The 27,540-nt window shown below is 37.9% G+C and overlaps 2 protein-coding genes across 5 annotated transcripts in view; one reads left to right on the top strand and one right to left on the bottom strand.

The window, feature by feature from the left end:
* Positions 1-12,563, top strand: part of LOC146002385 (uncharacterized) — a 132,679-nt gene extending 120,116 nt beyond the window's left edge. For all 4 annotated transcript variants that reach the window (XM_083140131.1, XM_083140130.1, XM_083140129.1 and 1 more), the window contains exon 3: positions 10,389-12,563. In XM_083140131.1, coding sequence (XP_082996257.1) covers positions 10,389-10,619 — 231 coding nt within the window. In that variant the 3' untranslated portion in view covers positions 10,620-12,563. The remainder of the gene's footprint in view (positions 1-10,388) is intronic.
* A 10,617-nt stretch (positions 12,564-23,180) lies between these two features.
* AIMP3 (aaRS-interacting multifunctional protein 3) lies at positions 23,181-23,837 on the bottom strand. Its single transcript, XM_083139529.1, has one exon. The coding sequence runs from the start codon at positions 23,709-23,711 to the stop codon at positions 23,202-23,204; it is 510 nt and encodes a 169-aa protein (XP_082995655.1). The 5' UTR covers positions 23,712-23,837; the 3' UTR covers positions 23,181-23,201.
* Positions 23,838-27,540: the final 3,703 nt, after the last annotated feature.

Genomic DNA, 27,540 nt, shown 5'->3' with positions numbered 1-27,540 from the left:
GACGAAGATCTGCCCATAACGGAAGAAGGGGAGCAAATCGAGGATTAAAAACAATGCATGTACGCGCGTTATCTCGTCATACAGGTTTTACAACATCCTTTTCACTTAAAGATAAAATACGAGTAACATTTCTATACCTTTTCATTTGTTAATAAATTTTATGTGTGAATAATCAATTGTTACTAACCAAACGGTTGTCACTAAGTGAAATATTCAGTCATGCACACTAAATTACATCGTCAGATGAAAGCAACATTGACTTTCAACAACACCGATATATATATTTTCTGTAATGCGCATGGACACCAGGAGTTTATTTAGTAACTACACAATACTATAATAGTAGTGATACGTACGAAATTAATTTAATGCGCCTTTTTGATTATCCTTTCTCCAGTTACCCAAGGATCCCAATTAACTGGTGAAAGTACCTTTCGTTATCGACGAAATGGCATAAGATGTAGGTCTCCAGAAGACTTTAGTTATATTTTCACATAAATGTGCTAGGCACATATAAATAATGAAATGTGAACATAAGATGTTCCACTGTAATTTTAGTGTTAGAGAATTTTCATGGCTGAACAACGCATTCACATATTTATTAGAGTCGATTTTTTTTTATTTCCAGATCATCGGATTTACATCTTCCAAACTTTTTTCCTTTTACCCGCCTCTAATAATAAATTTTATAGTGCAAAAACAGAATAGGATTACTTATATTTAAGAACCGAATAGGAAACGCACAGCTACGGTATCTTTTGCAAATATATATATAGAGCTCATAGCACGCCTAATTAACGATAATTTAGTGTACTAAGTGGTCAAGAATGGATTGCAACCATCCTACTATGAATAGTTTGGGAGTACTTATAGTATTATATATTAATTTCCCATCAGTTCAGGCGTTATCATTTACAGAGATATTTTCAGAAGCGTTCCAATTCCCGTATGTAATCTGTACCAGTTTGGTCATTGCGACCTTTGTTATATGTTTTATTTTAGTAATTATTTTACTCTGTTCTCGTTTTTATCGCTCTAAGCCTGCAACAAAGAAGCTTCAAGTACAAGACATTGTGGTACTACATGACATAGCTAGCGAAGTTAACTCAGAAATGAATCATGTTTATGATAATGTTTGCATGGAACTAGAAACAAACACCCAGGGGATAGTACCACTAAACCCTTCTCCAATACCATTTGTTCAGATTGAGTGTAGACAGCACCCTGCTCCTCCCACCTGTGCTCCTGACAGACAGTTACCTGACGTAATGGATGAAGGTGTTACTGAGCCTTATTTAATACCAATTTCTGTTACCATCCTAGCTCAGGATCAACCCATTGCTTTTGTCCATCACGATATGTATGATGATTTATAATTGATTTACGTGCCAATATAAATTGTTTCTAATTTTTTTCATTGTGATAAATTTATAGTTTCCATTATGTCTACACCCCACATTTGCACTATAGTTCTTGGTGCACGGTCAAGTACACATTTCTGCAAGCGTCGTCACGTTTCTCTTTTCCTTACAATTTTTTTTTTCCTCTCTCAACCCCCCCCCCCCCCTCCTAGTACCCAGCGGAGAACCGCAAGAACGCAATAACTCACATTTTCTTGCAAGTTAATTTCCTCCATTCCGTTTTACCAGCGTTAGTTAATTCCAGCAAACTCTGACGGCTGCGATTCAGCGTTCCCATACACCCAGTAACCTTGGACAGTTCCGGCCGAAGGTGAAAATTGATACAATGACAGGATTGCAATATGACAATGCACAATAGCTAACCCCGCTCCTTTTCCAAGGAACTGACTCTGATCAGAACAATGCATCTCTTGTTACCTTTTCCTGACTTCGCATAATCTGTTGCCTAGCGGCGACTGTATTGCTCTCGCAGCCGGACAAGATCGAACCATGTTCCAGCATGCTTAGCTTTTAGAATTTCCCCACCCCAGAATTTTTACGAGAATTATCCTGACGCCACAATTTCTTACACTTCAAGTCATCACTCGCATTGAAGCTGCGGTCGAAATTTTATTTACTAGTTGGCGATTATAATTCATCATTATTTCCAACGAACTGTTTCAGTACTCATAATGATGGCTGGCCTGTTCCAATGCCTTCGTGCGTAAATGAAAGTGACTTGCCAGAGATATTTAAATATCTTATTTTTACATTCGTAGAATTATACTCAAAAGTCCACAGGCAGATTTAGGCTCATATTTACATTTACAAATTCAAATGTCATTTTTAAGAGTCGACGTAACTGTAAATTTAATCAATTTCTTAAACCGTCGTGTGTTTTATTACCTTTGGCTAATTGCTACGCACATCACGACGCATATTGCGACGGTACGCGAATTTCATACCGGGGCTTGACCGTGACGGTCGCTACCCGTGTCCCAGCCAGGCGCGTACCGTCCGGACCGTTGTGGATTCCCCACAACAGCCCGTTTTGGCTTAATTAGCCTTGATTGAAATTTTTGATTGATTTTTTTGTTTGTTTCATTTTTTTTCCACGCCTACATCTCTTGGTCATATGAAATGCAATTTACACCTAGCAACCGCATCAATTTTGCAAATTTACTGATGAGTCTCATTCTCCTTTGTTTCAGACACGAAGCGCGGATGCCTTACTTCGGTTGGATTATATTCCTTCTATCCCTCACCATTCCCCCAACCTTGCCCTTAACGACGTCAGATGAGCGCGATTCGATGTTTATTCAATCACTTGGCTTGCACTATGAAAAACAAAGTCTACTGATCCATACTCACCGCAACATATATACCACGCTTAATGTGCATCTAGATGTGAACATTGACATCAAAGACCCCGCCGACTGCCCTCATGGGTCTCAAATTGCCGCTCAAGCCCACGCAAAAATTGACACTTATTTACTTGAAATTTCCAATTATTTTCCTTGCCGTTTTGTAGTCGGCGACACGAGACCCCATTGTAGTTTAACTCCAAACATTTCATCTGACGCTCAGCCTAGGAATAAACGTTCCTTAATCCTAAATTTACTGAACCTATTTAGCGCGGGTATGTCAATTTATAATACTTTCTCTATCCATCACCTTCAGTCCTCGGTACAAACACTCGCCGAAAATCAACATGAGATCTCTGCAGAACTCACACGTATGAAACAAGATGAACTGCGTACCTTTGGTATAGTTAACAACATTTTATTGATCCTTAAACGTTCAATTTTGGATTTGCAGAAAAATTTAATGGCCAGGTTCTGCGATTTGTACACAGCGGAGCGTCATATTTTGTCCCTTCTCCAAACAGCTGGAATTTTTGAGCGTGTAGATTTTCTCATAGCCGAAATAGCAACCAATAAACTATCATATCATATGATATCTCCCCATTGGCTGCGCACTTTTATAAATTTACATCCTGATTTCAAAAACACTCTGTATACGACAGACGTTGGTTTGTTCTACACTTTGTCCAACGTATATCTTATTAATTACGATATGACTTCACGTTCCTTCCATTTATTAATGGAAACTCCTTATCTATCATTAAATTCAATTTCTCCAGTGTTCAGAGCAATCAATCTTGGCACCCTTCGACAGGACAAATGGTCACGAGTTAAAGTACCCGAACTGACTTATACAATCCAGCATAACGGCTCTCCTCGTGTAGTGGAAATTGTGGACAGTAGTTGTCAGTTCATTTCATTTTTATATATATGTAGACACGCCGAATTGTCAATCCAGGAAAACGTTATTTGTCTTCAGAATTTGGTTTACCATAACTCTACAACTTCCTGTGCAATGGAAATAAAATCTCATACTGGCCCCGAGCTACAACGAATTCGAACACGGAATGGTGTTCTGATCTCTGGTAAAGGACAATTTAAACTGTCTCAAATTCTTCATGGCAACGTCAATAGTCAAACCACGGTGTCTGTATTGGAAGGAAATTCTGTGTTTTTGCATTACAATGACTTCGATCAACTTATTTTTGCTGATGAAATAATTCACACTCGCCAATCGCTGGACACGACAGTCAAACTGTCAGATGTTAATCTACCTTTTAATTTGTCTCTCAATTTTTCTGACATCATCCTTCCGGATTGGACTGATATGAACTTAGCTTTACTGAAATTAAATCAATCTTTGGCCACAGATATCCCGTTACATGAGATCGTTTTCTCAAAATACTCAATCGCCATATTCCTTCTGGTCGTCTGGAATTTTGCACTTACCGGCTATGCCTTATATCATTATTACATGAAGTGTCGTTCTTCAACTAGTACATAAGAATTTAACTTTCACTTATTACGTCACTGCAATTACCCTTCCGACAACCACATTTCTAACAATCACGGCTATATTCCAAATTTTGTTCCGATTCGCATATCTATTTTGCTTTCCCAAACCTCTGTAGATTTACGGACAATTATTGCAATTTTGTTAGCCTTCAATCAATATTTTCACCACGTTTACACTCCCGTAATGGTAAAATAATGTCTCACATCGTGAACCTTCACATCTTTAGCATAACAGTTATTTAAAATTGATTTACATTCTTTATTGCTTTTTATTATTAGTTATTATATTTTATTTGACATTAGGCCCCATTTTTAGTGATTTTGTACCTTTATTTGAATGGCATACTCTGGGTTATTGTGATTTTAAAGACTGTATTTTAAAACCTTTCCCTGTTCCTTTTTTTTTCATTGGCCACCTCATTCCTATCCTCACCTAATAATGTCTCGTATCTCCATGACGTCTACATCGCATAGCAGAGATTTCCTGAGACGCCTTCAACATTGGAATTCTACGCGCCGGCGACCTTCAGAGAGCAGCTCCATTTACCATCGCCTCTCAGTTCGTGGAGTCAACAATTTCAGTTTTCACCCGGCATACATAAACCCGCCGAGTACTTCGCATTACCTCCTCGAACTCAGGACTGCACAGCGACCGTCGGCCGATGGGATTTGTGCTAGCCACCAGAGCACACCTTCAATTTTGTCCCATTTCTACGCTTCGGCCCTCAAGATGCAGCGGAAGTACTGTCTTTATTTCCGCTGGAACTCCAGTCAGAACTACATTCCAGCTCAAAGTGATGCAACGGATGAAAACTTTTCCCGTCATGGGTCCCAGCCTATAAGTTTCAAGTGGCCAGAAGAAAACACGACACCTTACCCCATCTTCAGTATCCTTCGATTTGGTTACCATTCAGACGCCCGAACGCAGCAAGACCAGCTTTACTTTCATGTACGGTCCCCACCACAAGTGTGTTACCATCTTCGAGTGCAGGCATATGCAACCCGCCAAGGACACATACTTTAGCTGTTACTTCTACAGCAAGGCAGTCTTTACGAGACTAGGTTCCCTAGTCCGGTGAACAGCATTCTCCCCTGGATGATTAATTTTACAGTACAGTTAGCAGCACAAATTAACCCAACTGTTTCTTCCTTCTGTTCACCCGCCGATCTTCAAGATTTACCCCCCACCCCTCATCAAACGTCCCTCACCCAGAATTTTACATCCAGTGGTACAATCATGAACACTTCTCGTTCCTTAAGCTACAAAAGGACCGATATTCTCACGTGATGATTGGGATGTAAATTTTGACACCCTCTTTCCGGTTTTCGCAGTTGCAAACACTTTTGCACGGACTCCATGGAATGCAGTGGATAATACACGCAAGTGCTTTCGCGTATCTTCAGAACATTCCGGACTTTACATCGGAACTTTTACGCCATACAGCAAGGACTGTAGGATTACCTTTTTTAATAACCAATATATATACACATATAATGGACATTTGATTTTAATATTCCACTCATTATGTATTTGTAGTGGACTAAGTTGTTTTTTTTTCTTTACTTATCACGTGTGTATTCAAATATCTACTCATATTTAATGGACGGTGTTGGACAATTTTGGTATTTTAATACGTAATGCACTATAGCATTATTCACTATAATATGATATCTTTTCAACAATCTTTTTTTTCTCTCATTTTTATTGGAAGATGGTACTTATATCTTCTATACATATATTATTCTCTCAGAGAGATTCAATGGACGGAGAAACTTGTGTGTGCTTCGATACAATATATATTCACCAGGATCCTCTTATATTAGTGCAAATTGTCTTGCAATTTATTGTGGCGTGAGCAGCTGCTCCCATATTCCTAGTGCTTTGGTGTTAGCCCCCCCACATGCTTAGTGGGTGGAGCCACAACTTATGGCTTTGGCCTTTCTGACGTCAGTTCAGCTGACAAGTGAGTTCACTGGTGTGAGTTTGATGTATCAACATCTTTGGTTCTCTGACCCGAGCCGACATTACCGCTTAGCTCGTGTTGATAAACATTTCTTGGAAGCCAATGTATGCGTGCTCAGCATAAACATTGTAGTACGCACGTGTTCATTTCATTCATGCTAGAGACAAACGAAATATGGCATTGGACTTCTCATTTTTGATTGCCATCTCGGCTTTTAAATTTTAGTTTGCTCCCACAGAGCTTTTGTTTTGATATTCGATAGTCCAAATTAGATTACGACTTGACACCTGTCAACCAAATCTAATTTTGACTGCATTTTTTTTTTCTCCTTCCCTTTAGTTTTAGAGTTAGTCTGTGGTGTTCATTTTCACTGATGTGAAATGTATTTTTATTTTTCTTCATTAAATAAATAGACCTTCTAAGGGACTGCATTGGCATAACCGGCACTGTACCTGCAACTTGTCTCAACGTTTTAAAAATTCAAAGGAATTTTTTTCGCCCAGCTGGATACCGTCACGTATCCCTCATTTTCATTTTCGAGTTACGTGTAGCTAGGCAGCCTGACAGGAAGTATAGGAAAGTGTTAACTTCAGCACCAGCTCAGCGAAAAGCATTCGCCAATATTTGCAGAGGAAAAATTGATGAGAGAGAAAAAGGGGAGGAGTTTTGATGAGGAGTGAGGCAGGTGGGATCTGGCTCGGGAGAGAGACGGGGAGTTGGTCTTGAGTTTTGGGAGAGAACAGGAGAGTGGTTCTGGAGTAAGAAGAAGGGGGTTTTGAGTTTTGGAGAGAGGAGTGCAGCGAAGCTGTGTGAGATTTTAAGAGGCGAACTGAACTTCAGCAAGCGAGTGACAGTTATTTTAGAAACTCTTCGGTCCACGCTTCCAAAGAGAGAGACAGGTAATATACTTTTAATGCCATCCTTTGCCAATGCAGGCTTAAGGTCATTGTAACCCAAATCTAGAGAGTTGCCATTCTATAAAGTGTTATGTAAATTTAAGTGCATTCAGGTACCTCCTGCAGTATGCAGATGCAGCCAAGCGAGAGCTTACGAGCTACCGCTAACCCCCAATAGAATAATTACTTTTATCTAAAAGGCCCAGGTTTGATCCCCGAATCTTCCTTCGTTTCATGTGTTACATCACAAGACGCAAGTTAACCACGTTTCTGTTATCACAAGAATGTCAATCTGTTTCTCTGTAATTTCGATGCATATTTCCTGAAGTTTGGGGAATAATGACCTGACATTTACATTTGCTATTTTGAGACCCAGGGAGCAGCTGGTTCTTTTGTCATTGGCGCAAGGGTGGCGGAGGACATGCCTTAGAGCAGTGGAGTTCATTTCAAAGGGGGTGGTAGGTTCTGTTAGAGGCATAACGGTAGAAGTAACTTCTGGTGGGTTGCAAAGCAGAGAGAGGTTGCAAATGGGGTGTCGTGAGGTCAGCACGTCGAACCCCCAGCCATTATAGAAGATTTTTATGATCGGGTCATGCTACTCACTTGTAGCTCCTCAATTTTCTCACGATGGTGGGTTGCCACCGGTCTTATACACAGGACCGAAAACCCAGAAACTGAACCCAGGTGGACTCGAACCCATGCCATCCTGCAGTTGTAGCCCAAAGCACAGCACCTTAGACCGCATGGCCACGGGTGAGAACCTACTTTACATGCAGATAGACTAATTGTGACCGGACCTACAGTTTAAAGTGGTATCCAAACCACTGTGCAATGTGCCAACAAGACAGCGGAAATAGACACTGTGCCATCAGGGAGGTCTTTTTATGACTTCTTTAGTGTTAGTACACACTGTTTTCAATTACCATTCAAAACTTTCGAAGTATCAGACACCAACAGGGGAATATATCCACAACTTTGCCACCTCCTTGAAGGCATGCTGTGACTATGGGTACTATTACAGATTACTTAAATGTTAGATTTTCTATATTTTTGTATTTCATAAAGCAGACTTAATGAGTTACTCTAAGCACCATTCCTTTCCGCCCTACATAACCTCTACCCACAAAGCTAAATAATTCTGGAATATAATATTATTACGTGATGGGTTATCCAAGGGAATTTTTCTGCAAATTTACAGATTAATCTGCTCGCATGAATCTGAAAATATTTGTAGCCTTACTTGTACTCCACCAGTGTGTCTTCATGGAGCAATGCAGGACAACCTTTATCTTTACTTTTTATTTATAGTGTTCTCTCCTCCCTCTGGCATTGTGTGACTACAGTACTGTCATTCTTTTCATACATGTCGACAAAATACGTATGCATAACTATACAAAGTGTGTTCAAAAGATGAATATAGCATGGTAATTGCGACTATCACTTTTATCATCAAAGCAAATCAAGTACAGAAGTCTTTTTTTTCTACACACAAAAGTACTGTGTATGAATATTAAGCCCGGACTTAAGGGAAGCTTGAGAGAACTAGATCCAGCACTAGGACTCCATCTGCACAGGGGTCTCCACTGGGGATAAAGTGCTTTGAAAAGGGCCACAAAATGAAAAAACTAGACATTTGAAATGTGGTAAATACGAGGGCCACTATTTATATTTTGAGCCTTGGCAACACTGATTGTTGTTAGGTGCGATTTGACGTTTGCACGGAATCGTCGGGCATTATTGACCAAAACGTACTTCAAATGTTTTGTCAATAGCTTCATTTGTGTTGTTTATGTTGCCTTGGAGATTGCGCGACAACAATGAAATGTAATTAACTCGTGAACATTTTCGTGCGATGATTTTTTACGATTTTCGACGTGGATTATCAAGACAAGAGTGCATCGATCAATTTACTTCCACATTTGGCGATGAAGCCCCATCCTTTGCCACTGTGAAACGCTGGTATAACGAATTTAATCGTGGCCGCCATTCGCTCACCGACGAGATTCGCGAAGGTCGTCCAAAATCAGTTGTTGTTCAAGAAAACATTGATGCTGTGCAAAACCTAATACTGCAAGATCGTCATGTGACATACTGTGAGATTGAGGCAACCATAGGCATTAGTTCCACCAGCATATATAAAATATTACATGATCATTTAGCTGTGAGAAAGGTATGTTCTCGTTGGATCCCACACAATTTGACAAACACTCAAAAAGACGCTCGCGTCAATTGGTGCAAACAATTTGTTTGCCAGAGGTCTTCGGTCAAATACGGAAAACAAACAAACGCCGTCGGATCATTCTTCATCAAGACAATGCCAGCTGTCACACATCTCGTCTAACAACCGACTTTATGAACAGTCAAAAAATCGAATTGATGGGTCATCCGCCATACAGTCCTGATTTGGCACCCAATGACTTCTTCTTGTTCCCGAATGTAAAGAATAAATTGCGTGGACAACGATTTTCGTCGGCGGAAGACGCCGTTGATGCATTCAAAAACCATATTATGGAGGTGTCTCAAGAAGATTGGAAAAACTGCTTTGACAAATGGTTCGAACGAATGCAAAAGTGTATTGACCATAAAGGAGAATACTTCGAAAAACAATAAAGCAGTTTTCAATGCCAAATTCCTGTTTTTTCATTGTTAGGCTCGAAATATAAATAGTCACCCTCGTAACTAGGCATTTGACATAACTTGGGACTAAAAGATATAACTGAAATTTTAATCTATGGAGACTAAGAATCATGCTATAGTGGAACTCCAAGCAAACTAGCGTGCTTAGACCCGCAACTCCTGTGCACCGTACTCCCATGAGGGGAGAGGCAGTAGAGCAGGCTTTCTTATGGCCCGAGTTGAACCTATGGAGGGGAAGGCGTGGGGAGACTTTTGTCCAAAGGTTCTTTCCCTTGTGGTCACACTATAGCCCTGGACCTCCACAAATATGCATTTTATACTTTTCTTATTTTAGTTAATCACTTTCTGCCACTTTTGGCTAATGAGTGATTAACAGATGAAGCTGATGAAGGACATTCACAAATTACACCCATACATGGAACTTGAACCTTGGAACTTCAGTGGTTGACCATTTAATGTGCTCAGCCACCGAGTGGCACCTCCAGAAATATAAATCCAGGTCTGATGCATATGTGTATGCAGATATCATATTACACTTCATGTATGTTGATCCATAAGAAATAATTTCCTACTAATAAAAATGTTAACGAATTTTTTTTTCTTGCATTTCAGGCAGAAATCAGTTGCAAACCAAAGAAAAAGGACAAGAGACATCCAGGCAAGGAACCACAAACCGAGACCAATATCTTCAATTTTATTCGAATACTCTTCATGAGGATGGTGTATGGTGTCTTTGCCATGTTCGGAATTGAAGAGAGTCTCGACAATTTCCTCGGAGGTGCTTTCGTTCCCCCTGCTGTTAATGATGATGACGATGATTTGTTTGATGATTTTTACGAATGAGTTAAACTTTCAACCAAACTCAAAGACACAAAGTAAACCAAAGACATAGAAGTGTCAGCTTCAAGTTGTGGTATTTTCCACCACCCACATGACAAAAAGCTTTGCAACCTATCTTGTGCAAGATTAGCATGTGTTCATCTTACCCAATGAACTTCTATTCACAAGTGTGGAACTAGTTTATTGTTTTATGTGATTACTGCAATACCAGTGATAAACTTTCAATATGACAAAAAGAACCATCTTGGATTTTGATAAGATACCCGGTAGGGGGCATGGTGCCAATCACATCACCGCCAACTATGGTTGAGATCGTGAACATGTGAAGCCCTACTGCCAAACCCTTTGTGCCTTCACTGCACCATGCAATGCAAAGGGGGTAGCTTCATATACATATATTTTTTTTAACATCGGAGAACAAGATAGTTCAATCAAAAAGGGATCACATCCCTTTCCCTAAGTTACAGGGGGCATATGTTACATGTTTTGTTATGTGTTATTGTTAAGTTGGTACTAGAATTACATATCGAATGTAATTTTGTTATATGTAAATAAATAATCAGTGATTAAATCATTAAATATGTACAAAGAATGCATCACCATCACATTGTGTTACTCTGGCAGTTTCAGTTAAAATGGTACATTTGCATTCACATTGTAATCATACACATAAGGTAACATTACATAATACAGTTTTAACTCTTGATGTTTTAATTCAGGTACTCATGTTTTCCACGAAGCTGTCTTAAGTCATTTTCTTTCTATTTTTGTAATTATACTACCATAAATTAAACACTTTTTTAAAACTGCTCAAAAGCAAGCCTATGTTCCTGCATATTGTCGTGTGAGAACCAGAGGTCATAAAATGAATCTAATTTACATGAGAGAGGATATAATGTATTCTTAAGAACAGTAAGAGTCAGTAAATTGGATATGCGACTCCACCTTACTGCTAACGATTAGAAGTGGAGTTATGCTGATTTGACTCCAAATAGAGTTTGTAACGAACCTGAGTGTTTAAGGTTTTATGTTGGTAAAATGTGAAGATTTTAAAAATGTTTGTTATTTCAAATAATGTTCAGATTATCACAGACAACTATAGTTAGACTGGCAAAGTTGTTATTGAAACTTGTACGTATGTTTTCAAATTACGTCATAATTTATTCGTGTTGACGTCACTTTTCCATTTCGGCAGAGGAAGTTTATGAACCCACCTGGATATTTTCAACTAACGACGGGTTGCATATGCATATGCAGGTGTGAACCTACAACAGCGTATAATTTTAGATACTGGTGTTATTACCCAGCAAGCCCTGATGAGTTACTAAGAATCTCACGTTCTCGACAAAAGGAGTAGCGGTCTAACTTTGTGATGACTGGTGTTCAACCGGAGGATGTTGCAAGCTCTTCAGAGGAGTTTATTTAAACACAACTGAAAACGTTCCTCTGGTTCTGATTTGACAATATTTCTTTTAACCCTTACAGTCATAAAACTACTATAACTTTCTTAAAACCAACACGACTGACTTATTTCATATGCAGGCTATATTCCATCACTATAAGTTTGTAAGTTTTTTTTTTACAATTAGTCTTGAACAAAAAAAAGGAAAAATATAAATGATAACATATAAAAATTACTTTTACCATTCATAGAATTCATTTAAATGTAACAGAAATTGTGCTTATAATGGTTATTTAACAGATGAAGTTTAATATTTTTTACTGTGAAAACCAAAAAGTATAAGAGGGAGTATTGAATTAAAATATATGGACGTCTTCAAGATGTGTGAATCAACGTAGTATTATTAAAGTGTGATTTACAATACAATATGAACTGTACTGCTCTCTTTTTCTGTTGATCATGTTAGTTTCTAGTGCCAATTGTATATTTTTGTTATCTGATTTGGTTCTATATCTATGACCACAATCAAAATGTTATGTAAGTGCTGGAAGCCCTAAATACAAAACTATGTTATTGGTGTACTACATACAAACAGTATGACCTGGCAATAAGATAAGGAAATATATAAACGGAATGCATAGTACAGTAGGATCCATGAGTATTACCATGCAAATTGTCCATGACTACTTTCATTTTCTTTTCTCTTGCGTCCTATGTGTTTTTAAGCGATGGATTTTTATGTATGCTGGTGCAGTTGTCAACACCTTGCTTTGAGTTTTCTTTTAATTCTTGAAGCTCCAATTGGGTCAAATAAAGTGCACAAACATGGTCATGGACAATTTGCATGGTAATACTCATGGATCTCACTGTACATAGGGCATAATCAGTGGACAAGCCAATATTCTTTCTCAGGAGGGCCCAACCTTTGATGTAAAAAAAGCATAATGGGGAAATTTACAGTGCATATTATTAAATATACATATTCAGTGTGACCAATTATTCATAAAACCACCTCAGAAGTTTCCTTTTGAGCTTTTGGCATAAGTTGTTCGTTTACAAGAGTTAAATTTAATTGTAAATTAATTACTGCAAATTCCACACATACTGAATCCTACAGTAAATAAACAATTTATTTTGCTTCTTCCTATTGGAATTATGAAACTAGATGTGACATTACTGAATAATAAGAAAATGGTATGTAATGTGCCAGATACAGGGTACTCCAAAAGTCATGTCCCCCAATGTTCTTTGCACAGATGTGTATTTCTTGTCTATATTTCACATCACATGACCGAGATTAGTTGATAGTTTATGTTAATGTTTAAACATCCAGCACATCAGTGTGAACACAACACCTCGAGTAACCTTGAACAAGATGAAAGTCATTTTCTCATGTCCACATCACTCAGTTCATTGACAAACGTAGGCCCAAACGATTTTAAGTGCAAATCTTGTTGCATACGTGTCAGCCAAGTTGTTTTGGGGATTCATAGTTCAGCTGATCATTTCCGCAACAATTTTTTGTATGGACATTAGTGGGTGCATGGACTTCCACACTGTAGGAACTTGTCTCTGCCATTTGAAATTAAACAAACTGAATGCACATAATCTGTGAGTCAATATCAGTCATATGAAGTGAAATATAGACGAGAAATACACATCTGTGCAAAGAGCATGAGGGGGGGTTACAAGACTTTCAAACTACCCTGTACAGAGCATACCAGCACACCCTCCTTTATTCAAAAAGTTGAACCCCCAGGAAAAATTGGAAATTGCCACCCAATATGTATTTCACATGTGACATAAATGGCTATGATAAAGGTATCTACTCCCACTTCTGCTCTATGTAAATAAGTGAATATGCCAGAGGTAGGAAGAGTTGGTAGATAATCCCCCAACCCCCACCTTTTCAAGAAATGAGAAAAATTGATAATTTAACAAACGTCTGACCCAAATATGCATTTTTGGTATGCTAATTATGTGTACAATAAGTGTGACTGCCTCCTCTCACCCCAACATATCCAACTCACTATATTTCTGACAAAGCTATTTACATTTTTATTTGCAATAACAACTAGATATTGAAGTATTTTCACATACTTATTCAATATTATTAACTTGGGCCAGCATTCAAATTAGCCATTATTCTGTAAACACTAATAACATGCTGTTTACTATACATGGTACAATATCTGAAAGCTATTCAAAACTCCTCAATTTGAGATATTTTCATGTAACAGACAAAAAGTATTGTTAAAACTGTATGTTTTTAAAAGTTGTTATAAAAAATATATAAAAACTAGTTTTATTCATAACCTTATTTTCGACAAATGTGCTGTCAATAGATCGTTGAAATATCTGAGAACTAAATTCACAGTACGAAAACATGTCTGTTCTTGCGTATTTTCTTACAATATTCAACTTTCATTGCTATCCTCGAATTGTAGCAGTAAGTCACAATAAAAATGTGAAGTAAAACAGTTGCTTCTGTTACAGACAATGCATTCATGCTTCTGTATTGTCAATTGTTCAATTCATCAATAAAAAAAACATTTTCTGGGAAAAATCATTATGCAAATCCAGTGTTTAAAATTAAACCCATTATTTTGAGGTGAAGAGTGACAGTTTCACACCTGCTGTGCACTTGTTTTAATATCGTGGGTACTGCTACTAAAAAGAAACCAGACTATATAAGAGTGTATTTCTCCCAATGTTGCTAATATTTTGAATCTCATGCATAGATGGAAACATTGTTTTAAGTCTGCTTTATACACAGAAAGGCTAATCAGTACTGGCCCTAAAGTTTAAAGTGGAATCTGAACCACTGTGCCATGTACCTCACACATTGTGCACAAAAATGAAATTTAGCAAATTTCTTTGAAATTTATTCTTAAATATAGTGCACTTTCCGTACTGGGTACTATTATAGTATAAGGGAAACACCTATAAATCATATTTTTTACATTGCTAACGTACAATTTTTGAATGTGGAACATTTCCTAAGGTGAAATAATGCATTTCTAAGTAAGATAATGTCTATTTCTTACATTTACGAGTACTTACTGTTACTTCCTATTTCGATTCTGTAACACATTATGGCGGGCGATAGCCTACTGGTTCAGGGTGCGTTGTGCGAGTGTTTTGTCGATTTATGCAGTGTTGCAACCTCGTTCACCGGAAAATACCTACTTTTGTGCCTGGATTTGAAATTATGCTAATACGTCGCAAACCATTGACGTTAGCCTCACAAACCATTGATGTTAACACCAAAAACCATTTTCCGTAAGGTTAGGTTAAGTTAGGTTAGGCAAGCATAGTTAAAAAAAAAATAAAAAAATAAAATTAAAAATACTCGACACGTCATGTTCTAGTGAAAACACGGCGAGGCTGAAACACTGACTATGGGGTTGCGTCATCTTAACACATGGAACATTGTACTCTCGTGCAGAAATCAAATGGCGGCAGCACAAACAGCTTGTCGGACAGAAATTTTCGCAGAACAGGACATGTTTTCGCATTAAAATGGATCAAAACTAGATTCACGAACTTCCACAACGCTACAGAAAATGATTTCCGTAAGTACTTTCTCCTGTAAATTTGAAGAAATCGGTATCCCTTATACTATAATGTTACCCCCTACTGTTTATCCTAGAATGATCGAAAAGCTTTTCCACTGGTTTTATCAGTATTTAATAATAATTCATGGAAACTATTGTGAATAAAATGAAATTATTTGTGTGAAATATAATTTAGGCATGATGGGGAGAGGTGGGTGTGTCATGGGCTTTCATCTTGATGACTACCATTCATTCATTCCATGCATTCGCACACCCCATCAAGATCTATGAATATTGAAGCAACCATGATAAATTACAAAACTGCTTGTACCATGAGGAAAATAGGGAGACCACAATCATGATCCCCACCCACTTTGCAAAACTAAATCCCCCAACTTTTCCATGTGCTTTTACATAGTTTTCCAGACCATATCATCATGTTTTAACATACTAATAATATACAAGTGTGACAAGTGTTGTCTCCACATTTGCATGATAAACAAATCTTGTTATTGAAAATAAATTATGAAAAATAAACATAAGGATAATTTTTAACAGGATTACAAAATATCTTGAATTTCCTCTTCTGAGTTGATCTCATTGACTTTTCCCAATTCTTCAGATCAGTGGGAATCCTATTAATAACGTAAATGTGCCAAGCTCAGTGGCAGAATGGTTAGAACACTATGCCTGTTCCACTTGTGTTAAGTACAACGCAAAATGCTTTGGTGACAAAGTTTCTACTTCAAAGAATAATGAAAACTGAATGCCTCACAAATTAATTCTTCTGAGATTCCAATCACTTATCTTTTCCACGATTGGACCTGGCTCAAGCAAAATAATTTAAAATCATGCACACAGGCAACAAAATCTTATACGTGCAGTTTAGTGACATAAAAAAAATGGGTACCAGTTAGATATAGTGAAAACACATTTAACTCGTTTACTTACGAATTATTTACATTTGTACTTTATATGCATAGCGGAACATTTTTCAACTTGGGATCATGTTTTTTTTCACTAAAAAAAGCGTAATTTTTCACATTACAAGTATTTATTGGTCGTTGCTAATTTGCTTTCGTTACACACAATCTTGACTCACGTTGTCTATCGTCAGGTGATATGCAGTGTCGTCCGCTGATATGCAGTGTTTCCAAACTTATGAACCTAAAAATGCCGCACAAACTATTCACAAAAGGTTTTTAAGTGAAAATTGATCCACAAACCATTCACAGAAGGTTAGGTTAGGTTCAGTTAGGTTAGGCAAACAGAAAATTAAATTGAAAAAAAAAAACCCGCTCACACGTCATCTGGTAAAACTACCACATGGTTGCTACAGGGGGTTACATATTCGAACGCACGGAACATTTCATTCACGTAGTCGACGGCAATGGTGGCACGAGCTATTGTGCAACGGAGATACATTACTGTCGAAAATGACATTATATACCGGCCGAATAAGTTGCACGAATGGAACAAACACTATTCCCAGCTTCCAAAAGTCCACAGGAACTCAATTCCGTAAGTACTTTCCAGTCATTTCTCCTGTAAATTTGAAGAAATGTGTTTTCACTATATCTAACTATTATCACCAAAAAATGCTCTAGCCTTCTTAAAACGTAAAGCTTTATGGCTGCAGTAAAACAAGCCTTCCATCTATTCCTTTCTTGGGCAAGATCAATCCAATCTTCTCCATCCATACAGAAAAAGTTTATGAAATCTTAAACACAACTCAATACAATTTTAGATTTCCAAATATTCAATTTTACCAAATCCCAGTGCAGGTACTTGTAACAATGTAAATTCACTGTACTGTAAAAAATACCAAAAATTCTAGACCACAAGCATAATTTCTTGACTAGCAGTCACCCTGCTTCATCACTCCAAAGTCTTCATTGGAAACAAGTGTAAATTTCTCCATCACATATTCTGAATATTTTTTTTAAAAAAATGGTTACCCTTGCTATGGGCTGGAAATTCAATAAAAATTCCAACATGTGAATGAAGTTAACATGTCTCCACCCAATTGCTTGTTGCTAGCAGCATGTTCAGTCTCCTAATAGAACTTTGATGTACTATTAAATTTAACAAAATGTTGACGCTCCTTTCACCACAATGTTTTGATGTGTTAATGTAATATTAAGCCAATTTATCACAAACTAAAATTTACGAGGCTTGGAAGATCTGGCCAGGTAAGTTTCACCAGTGTTCGTAAACTTACAGATACCAGTTTGGATCAGATTAGCTTCAGTAGTGATGGGGATGGCATTAACGTTTCAGGTAGGTTCTGTTGCTTTAGCATTTCCATATCTGTCCACTTTCTATACAAGAAAATTTCATGTGGAAAACTAAAACAATTAAATTTGAAGGACTTCATTTATCAAACTTATATCTGTACATAGCTATCAGATAAAATCTCTGTTGTCAATGGTTTTGTTGTGTTAAAATTAAAGCTTATATTCTGTAAAATAACTAGATCTTCAGAAAGAAATTTTGTATGCCTTTTACATCTGTACCCCACTAAAAAGTGAAAATTTGTTGAATGACTTATGAAAATTTTGTTGGTTGTGCACATTTTCCGTTGTTTCTCAGACAGATATATTATGGTAAAGTAAACTATCTAATATTAAAATATTAATCAATACTAAGAATATGTTAATCTCTTGCCGCAGCTGTAGTAATTCATCTCATCAATGCATGAAACATATGCAAATATCCAGAATTGGGCTATTTTCAATTTTCAAAGTGCCCCTGTATATACTTTCAGTGATCACTCGGTACCTTGCATATCATATCATGAACAGACAGCATGCAATATATATATGCTTCTAAGCCAGAGTGTTCCCAAACTTTTCACTTCACAGCACCCTTAGCATTTCAAGCTCTTTCCGTGGCACCAAGTCAGAATGTTCCATCGCTCAAGTTGTGTGGTTAGGTTGTTTGCCTTATGTTAAAAAATAAACACACATTTCAAATTCAGAAATATTTTACATGTATAAAGTACTAAATGAGTCATTCCATGTGAAATCAACACAGCCTTTGACCTGACCATCTCCGATTTTCATGAAATTTGGGGAGTTGAAACTATGCATGGAACTTAGTAAATACGAAAATTTTTAGTCTCATGCGTCTTGTAATTGTTAAATTATTCAAGGTCAAAGTTCGCATAAACTGCCCTTTTTGAGCCCGCTTAGCTATACTAAATCTGCTGTAACTCCGCCCCTATTTGACCTAGGAAGCTCAATTAAAGTTTATTGTACAGGGAATTGAACAAGCTTTCCAATGATATATTACAAGTCTACATTTGGGTAAAAATATAATTTTGTCACGTGACCTTGACCTTTGACCTTAAATATCTCAAAACATGTCATCTCCAAAAAGCGTGAAAAAAACATATTTGGTTCCTCATGCCATACTCTAAAACATATCAAAAAATCATTCTGGGACTGCAATGGGATCAGAAGATACAAAATAATATGTGTAACTATGTGACTGATAAAAGCCTCATTAGATGAACTATGACGAGTCAAATTTCCCTTAACACCCCCAACAAAATGTAAAGGAGTTATCCTGGTCATGATAGAAATAGGTTAAGCACAGGGAGATCCCTGACTGTGTGTGTCAAGCGCAGGTCCGGCATATTATTGACCGCCATATTGAATTCAACGAAAAATTTCAAAGGAAAGGGGGTGATGTGATATATGAAATCAGGCTAGAATTTCACGAGAAATGAAGTGACGAAGATTTTTCCAACATATATTTAACCAGCAAAAAGTTATTACTGCATGCTTGTAACCATTTTATATTTTTCGAGGTGTTAAAAACAAAGCATTAAAATGCTCCTAACTTGCTAGGAACTTATCGAGATCACACTGCATCTCGGGACAGAAAGGAGTATACCTATACCATTGCATATGATTTTAATCAGCGACATTCACCAAATAGTTAAATAGTGAAGAATATTGGGAAAAGTATCTCAAACATACACTTCTTTTGGAATGAAAAAAATCTTCAGTGACGAGGCTAATTTTTATGTTCACGATGAAGTTAATAAAAATAATATGCAACATCTGTGATTTGATAATCTACAGTACAGACCCCAGCCGAATGGTTGTTGCTGGTATATAGTGTATGAAGAACGGGAATGGTTGGTCCATATTCAACAACGTAACCTTAAATGGTGAGGGCTTCTTGGACTTGTTAAGCGAACAGGTTTTTCATCCTTGCTTACGGGATATGGCACTTTTCCAGAGTTTTCACCATTGACCATTGACCATTGGTTTAGTTTATTTTACTTCGCGTTTTGTGCCTCTTGGCTAATTTGCGAAGATGGGGATGGGGATGAGTGGTGAAATGATGAAATTGATGAATTGACATTCACAAACAACCAAGACCGAGCGGGATTCGAACCCGGCACCCCTGGCGTCGCAGCGAGATGTGCTAACCACTCGGCCACGGGGTCCGGCCTCCAGAGTTTTGAAACAGGACAGAGTGTGACCACACTATGTGGACATTGTGGCAATTTCTTCATGGTAAATTTCTAGGTAGATTGATGGGTAGACGGAGATCTAGTAAAAGGCCTGCACATTCCCCAGATCTAACATCTTAGGAGGACATTTACCTTCAGAAACATTTGAAGATAATGGTGCATGCACTAAAAGTTCGTGATATTGATCATCTGAGAGAAGGCATAGTTGCTGCTTGCGATGATGTTGCACCTGCTACATTGCCAAATGTTCTATGTGAGTGGGAGAGACGTCAACGAGAGTGCTCACAGGAACGTTGACAACATTATAATGTGCATATATCGTAAGTCAAAGATATGCGCATACCTATCTTCTGGCTAAAGATACGTTGGAAAAATCTTTGTCACTTCATTTCCCGTGAAATTCTAGCCTGATTTCATATATCACATCACCCCCTTTCCTTTGAAATTTTTCGTTGAATTCAATATGGCGGTCAATAATATGCCGGACCTGCGCTTGACACACACAGTCAGGGATCTCCCTGTGCTTAACCTATTTCTATCATGACCAGGATAACTCCTTTACATTTTGTTGGGGGTGTTAAGGGAAATTTGACTCGTCATAGTTCATCTAATGAGGCTTTTATCTGTCACATAGTTACACATATTATTTTGTATCTTCTGATCCCATTGCAGTCCCAGAATGATTTTTTGATATGTTTTAGAGTATGGCATGAGGAACCAAATATATTTTTTTCACGCTTTTTGGAGATGACATGTTTTGAGATATTCAAGGTCAAAGGTCAAGGTCACGTGACAAAATTATATTTTTATCCAAAGGTAGGCTTGTTATATATCACTGGAAAGCTTGTTCAATTCCCTGTACAATAAGCTTTATTTGAGCTTCCTAGGCAAAATAGGGACGGACTTACAGTACGTTTAATACAGCCAAGCGGGCTCAAAAAGGGCAAATTATGCGAACTTTGACCTTGAATAATTTAACAATTACAAGTCAAACGAAACTAAAAATTTCCATAGTTACTAATTTCCATGCATAGTTTCAACTCCCCAAATTTCATAAAAATCGGAGATGGTGAGGTTGGAAATTGCAAATTTCTGTGTTGATTTGGCATGGAATGACTCAAATAAGGACATATGTGGAACAATCATATCATTGACTTACAAGCAAGTGTCATTTCAGTGAAAATACTAGAACATTTTGCAGCGCTGCAGGTGCACACTTTGGGAGCCACTGTTCTAAGCAATAAATATAAGGCTTGCAGTGAGGCCAAGGATGTGAACAAAGCAAGTGTCAAAATTTTTAGATGTACAAGTACTTCTTTGCAAACTAACAATATTTGGTAAAACTGTCAAAGCCAGGAATCGGCTGTAACTCATTTATTCTGTAATTGTTGACATTCGTACTTACTTATTCTGCATTGCAAAAGATTGTTTAACAAGGGATTTTGCTTTTTTTTAACGAAATTAGTATCTATTGTCGACATATCGAGTAATTATTGTAATGACGGGCAAATATTGACTAGCGTTGTGTTTCAAACGGCAAAGCAGCGTTTCAACCTTTTTCGCAGAAAAATTCCCGCATAGCCCCAAAAACCATTCAGGATAGAACGACCATCCATGAATAGCCCCAAAAACCATTCCCATGTAGCCACAAAAACCATTCACGGATAGCCCCAAAAACCATTCACAATAGCCCCACGCACAATCACGGTTAGGTTGCTTTAGGTTGGGCAATATAGTGAAAAATGGTGTGTTTTGGAAACACTTACCGGGGATTATGTCATCAGATGCTCGCAACATCCGGTTCAAGTACATGGAAATGCAAGCAACAGCTTTCGTGCATCGGACGAACATTATTATACAAAAATACATGAATTAGCAGCCAAATACATTGAAAAATGTGAGAAAACACTTCTACGACCTTCCGAAATTCCACAGAAACTCAATTCTGTAAGTACTTTCTCCTGTAAATTTGAAGAAATCCGATTCCCAGCTTTGACAGTTTTACCCAATATTTAAAGGCACCAACAGTTCACAGAGGTAAACAATTCGTCTGGATGTTTTGCAGGACATTTCACAGGATGCTGTTGAAAAATAAAACACATTTGGTTTTTTGGAGTAGCATCGCAGATCGCAGGACATCACCATCAAAAAAAGGACTGTCCTGTGAAAATCAGGACATGTTATCACCTTCGATTAAACATATCTTATTTGTGGTTTCCACACCCTCAAAACCATTTTTATTACATAGGTAACGTTCCCCATGCCATTAAGGCACATTTAGGGGATGTGGGGGTAGGGGGAATGAATTTACAATACTGGACCACTCTCCAATTTCTATGAAATTTCGCCTACTCACTAATTGTGAACTCCTAATCACGAATCTGCATGTAATAATTGGCGTTCAAGTATGTAAATCGAGAAAAAAAATATGAAATAAACTAGTTTTTTTTTAACGTAACATAACACAGTAGCTCCACGGGAGACGCAATTTTCGCAACATGAAGAAATCAACGTGCTATACACTATATAGTTCTCTAAGCCAAAATATTAATTTTTCTTTGTATTTATGCTAATGGAACCTAATCTAACAGGCCTAACCTAACCTCGTAGGCATTCCTCGTCTTTCGTAAAGGAAGACCATTAAGGAATTGCGAAAGAAAGACGGATCCGAATTGCTGTGTATGGACAATTGCCGTGGTAAATCACAAGGTTATTTTACAAGTTCTACACGTAAATGCACAATTATAACAAGTGATCGCCAAATATGAACTACAGATACGTCATCAGGACACCGAAATTAGTAAGCAGGCGAAATTTTATAGAAATTTGAGAGTGGTCCGGTATTGTAAACTCATGCCGGGTAGGGTTCCCAGGTTCCCATTGATATGAGGCTTGGTGAGCTACAGAGCACTTTATGTGGGGACAAGGCTGGAAAAGTTCCCTTAGATCACCCAGCTCAGGAATCGAAATCGGGTCGTCTCCTGCATGGCAGTCAGGCCACTGAGGCTCTGTGAAACCGAAATCTATCAATTGGAAAAGAATTCTACATAATTTAAACAGAGCTGGGTGGAGTTGGTTAGAGACCTCAAGTAGACAGTTAAGAAATGAAACACCAGTTCCAGCTTTGTGATTTATAGTTAATCATACAAGGGAATTCGGCTGAAGTGTATCATCTCATTTCCTTGCCGTAACTTTTCTTCCTGTTGCAAGTAATTAAACCAGCGTGATAAATGTATGTACTTCTCTTTTTCTTGGAAACTAAGACACCTCATAACGTTGTACAGCATATAATACAGTGTCACGTCTGCAACAGTCTTACAATATCCAACTACAAATGTTTTATCTGCTAAAAAACTGTTCAGGTCGTTTAGAACTTGGTGCTTGGTGGGTGAACAATCCACGTAGTTCACATAAAATACCGCATATTCAATCCATTGCTTTACTAGGGCCTCATCTTCCAAACTTTTCCCTAGGAAGTTTGTCTTCGACCTCCGCGCCAGTTGCGTTACCGCAGTGGCGAAACCTTTCACAGTCTTTCCATCACCAAGTTGAGTTTCAATCACTTTCTTCTCGTTTTCCACTACCTTCTTACAAGAAACGTCCAAAAAGCTACTAACTTGTTTCACAACACAAACGTTAGCAGCCATGCTTCAGGCTGACAGAAAACAGTGGTATATTAGCAATTGTCAAACATCGTGCAACGAAACAGTAAAAAATGCATTGATGAAAAAAAACCCTGCATTTTTGTTTTGTTGCTACACTGAACATATCGGAACATTTCCGTATAATTTTACGTAATTATAAAATTCAACTTGTAAATTATTCCCACACAAACGTGCATTTCTCAGTGATGTACACATCGTGAAACCCGAAAAATATTATGCACGCTTCATATCAAAGTAACTTCACGAGTACAGGGGCGGTCTGTTCCCCCTAGTATTTGCTGTCAGCTCCCTCTGAACTTTTATAAAACTATTTTCTAAAATTTGTTAGCAGTGATGAGTGAAAGAAAATGGGTAACAGTAAGTTATATCGGAGACACATTTCTTCATTTTTAGAGAAGAAACTACTTACGGAAATGAGTTTCTCCCAGCTTTACAACGTTCGTTGAGGTATTTTCTTTCATCGTGGAATATATTTGACCGGAAAATCATGTATTTTTCAAGAGAAATATATCACTGACTCGCAATTGTCATTATTGCTTTCGCTACGTAAACTGCATGCTGCGTACGTTTGATCATAGAGTTTGATGACGTAAGCCTCTGTCAGTGTTTCCAACCCCTTTTTTTTCACTATGCCTGCCTGCCTAACCTAACCTTATCGGATATGGTTCGTGGGCTATCTGGAGAGTCTAGTTTACGTCCTTTTCATAAGGAAAAAGTAAAGTGTTCCCCTGTGCTTAGCAGCACGCCATGAAGGCGTATAGGGGGTGGGGGTAACGCCTCACACTTACTTGATCCGGTCATGAGTGGGGGTGATGTGATCAGCATCGCCCCTGACCGCCTTTACCCCCCAAGGTACCCATGTCATTCAACGCTGGGTGGGCGCCGGGCCCGCTTCCAACGTTAGAAAAGTTCCCGGATTTGAACCGGCCGGGGATCGAACCCGGGACCTTGAGCATGGTAGTCAGATGCGTTACCGACTGAGCCACCGCGGCCTTTCATAAGGAATACGTGTCATATATCGTTGGAAAGGTTATTGTATAATGAATTCAACAAACTAAATCCCAAGGCGAGGAAAAATTTCCTGGAGGAGAAAATCGAGAAAAACCGATGTTGTCCGAATATGCGTGATTGAACGTACTGAGGACATTTTTCGATGATGAAGCACATATTTAGGGGTGAAATGAGTGCTAATGAAACCTAAACTAACCTCGTAGGCATACCTCGTTGCTGTGAATGGTTAGTGGGGCTATCGTGAACAGAAAATGTAAAAAGAAAAACTTACTTACCCTACAAGATGCCGGAGCGCCGGCTGTCTGCTAGCACGGTTTTGTAAACGGGCAAGAAGGACGTAAACTAGACTCTAACCGCTATCCGTCAGCTACCCGTACATAATGTAAAATTTTTACACGTGACGAAGGTTGGAAACAGTGAATACCCACAATAGTAGTCAAAATGTGCCCGCCATATTGTGTGTTACAGAAGGGAAAAAAGCATAATGGCACCTTGAACTATGTTCCGCAGTACACGAAGTACGAACCATGCGAAACACAAAATATCCGATTTTAATGTGTCCAGTATAACGAACTGTTACGAGAAAAGAAAATGTAGACATCAGATATGATTTTGCTCAGCTTGAATACAGAGAAACAGATATTACATTCGTGATTTACAAGCCGAAGTCAAAGTAGGGGGAAGTTATTAGAATCACAGACAAATTTGTGTCTTAGAATATTCTCTCGGCTTCAGCTATAAACTGCATGCATTCGAACGATATTTCTACATTTTGTGTCCTGATCATATAGATCCACCAAGGCATCTGAAACCCTGGTATGGGAGCAGTGGCGCTAGTTAAAGTTACGGGGAAGCCTGTAGTTCACATATTTTCCGAGGTTTCAGAAAGCTTGGTAGAACCATCACCCAACTGTCCCCAGCAACAACCAAAAGTGTACTTATTGGTCAATAAACACTCACAAATTTTATTACTAAACTGCTGCTCTTGTTCATTGTTAAAATATTCTATAGCTTTGATTATAATTATTACTTACAGGTGAATACAGTGGAGGGGGGTGCCTTTTTTACAGGGGCATGAAGGGACTTTTAGGGTTCACAAGCAACTGAATATGATACCATTTCAGACTTACAAATATATTATAATCAGTGGCTTAGCGTTATGGTACGCCCTTACGCCCAGTGTTCCCAAATTTAAAATTTCAAAAATGCGTAAATGCTGTAAATATAAAGTAAAACTTGACTAATTTCATATATGTTTGACCTTCATTTTTTCCAATGCCTTTCCTGGCGAAAAAGACTCTTCTATATTACTTGCTGTCTATCTGGAGGGAAAGCTTGGATCTCTGACAGCACGTGCGCAAATGCTTTCTCGTACCCCACCGTACGGAGCAGAGGGCTATGGTGATTGGTTCACATGACCCTCCCTGCCTTCTGAAGCAAAGGACAGCGGTAGAATTTCTACCCGGTTCTTTCCGCTCATGCCACTCGTGCTATGTGATGCTACAATATGCAATATTGACTGACGTTCCTATACCTAACTCAAATATACCACTTCATAATGTCCACTGCATTGTATAATTTATCGCACGAACAACGATGTGCATTAAAAACTAAAAGATCAACACAGTTTTTGTCAAATAAGTTGGTGAAGTCCTCGTGGTAGAAATTCAGCCTGTGGCTGCTCTACCACTTAACCCACAAAACTATTTTTTTATTATTATTTTTTCGTTAGCATTTATCAATGGAAATGTTTAGCATTCATTTGAAAACTGATTATAATACATATCCAAACCAAGTGCAGTCTGCTAGGTGGGAGATAGGGCCAGGCTTTTGCATACATTATTATGCCTAATAATTTTGAAGACTAGAATATTCTGTCTTTAATCACAAAGTTTAACAGCCTCGAAAAAATATTTAAAAGTTTGATTTGATGCCAATTTATGTTCATTATAGCTGGATGATTTACAGTTCCACTCATACATATTGCAATTTGTGCAATGGCCAGGATATAGGGTTACGCTGATGCAGTCATTTTCAAAGTACAGATATGTTGATTGGTTTTCATTTTGTGTTGATGTGTAGACAAGTAGTTTGGTGTATCAATAATGGCAATGTGTCCATACTGCACAGCCATCAATATATATTGTGTACATACTTTACATTTTTTATTATCGGCATTTAATTTTCTTTTGTACTATTTCCTGTGGCCCACCCTGTATATATATGTTGGGGAATCTGCTGCTATTTTGATTTTCCACTGTTGCATAAACCACAGTTCATTGAGAGTTGACACCAACATTTGACAGTAGGGTCAGTCCATGTCAGTTCAACCAAAAATATTGGGTCTTGGAATATCCCCCCCCCCCCATTTTCCTCTCTCCTTGATATCCATGAAAACATTAAGTAACATTTTGTGCTCTAAAAATTTGATTAATGATATTTTGAAAATAGATTCTTAGATTTGGAGTTAATTTGAAAAATATGTAATCTGGTAGCCATTTATGAAAATTTCAGAAATAAGTTTACATTTTCAGAAGGAATGAAAAAACTAATTGCCGGGTAAGTTAGATCATACATTTAAAAATACTTGTGTTGGTTTTGCACCTTTCCATTCCAAATTCAAATTTTGTTAAATAATTTTTTGGCCCCCCCAAAAAAGGTGCAAAATATTTCATTAATTTATTGATGTACTAAAATATGAATGTGATATGTCATATTTTTTTTCTCAAATCCATACTGCTTGGGTAACATTGCTTGTAAAATTTCAAAAATATTGAATGATTGGAAAGGGAGACAGAAT

This window comes from Lepisma saccharinum, chromosome 18, assembly GCF_977018435.1.
Source record: "Lepisma saccharinum chromosome 18, izLepSacc3.1, whole genome shotgun sequence".
Classification (NCBI taxonomy): Eukaryota; Metazoa; Arthropoda; class Insecta; order Zygentoma; family Lepismatidae; genus Lepisma; species Lepisma saccharinum.
Note: the sequence above shows the minus strand (reverse complement) of the source record. Positions and strands in the feature narration are given on the sequence as shown.

What these genes read in the sequence shown, in the direction of transcription:
- AIMP3 (XM_083139529.1), bottom strand. Translation starts at nt 23,711, where the DNA reads ATGGCTGCTAACGTTTGTGTTGTGAAACAAGTTAGTAGCTTTTTGGAC.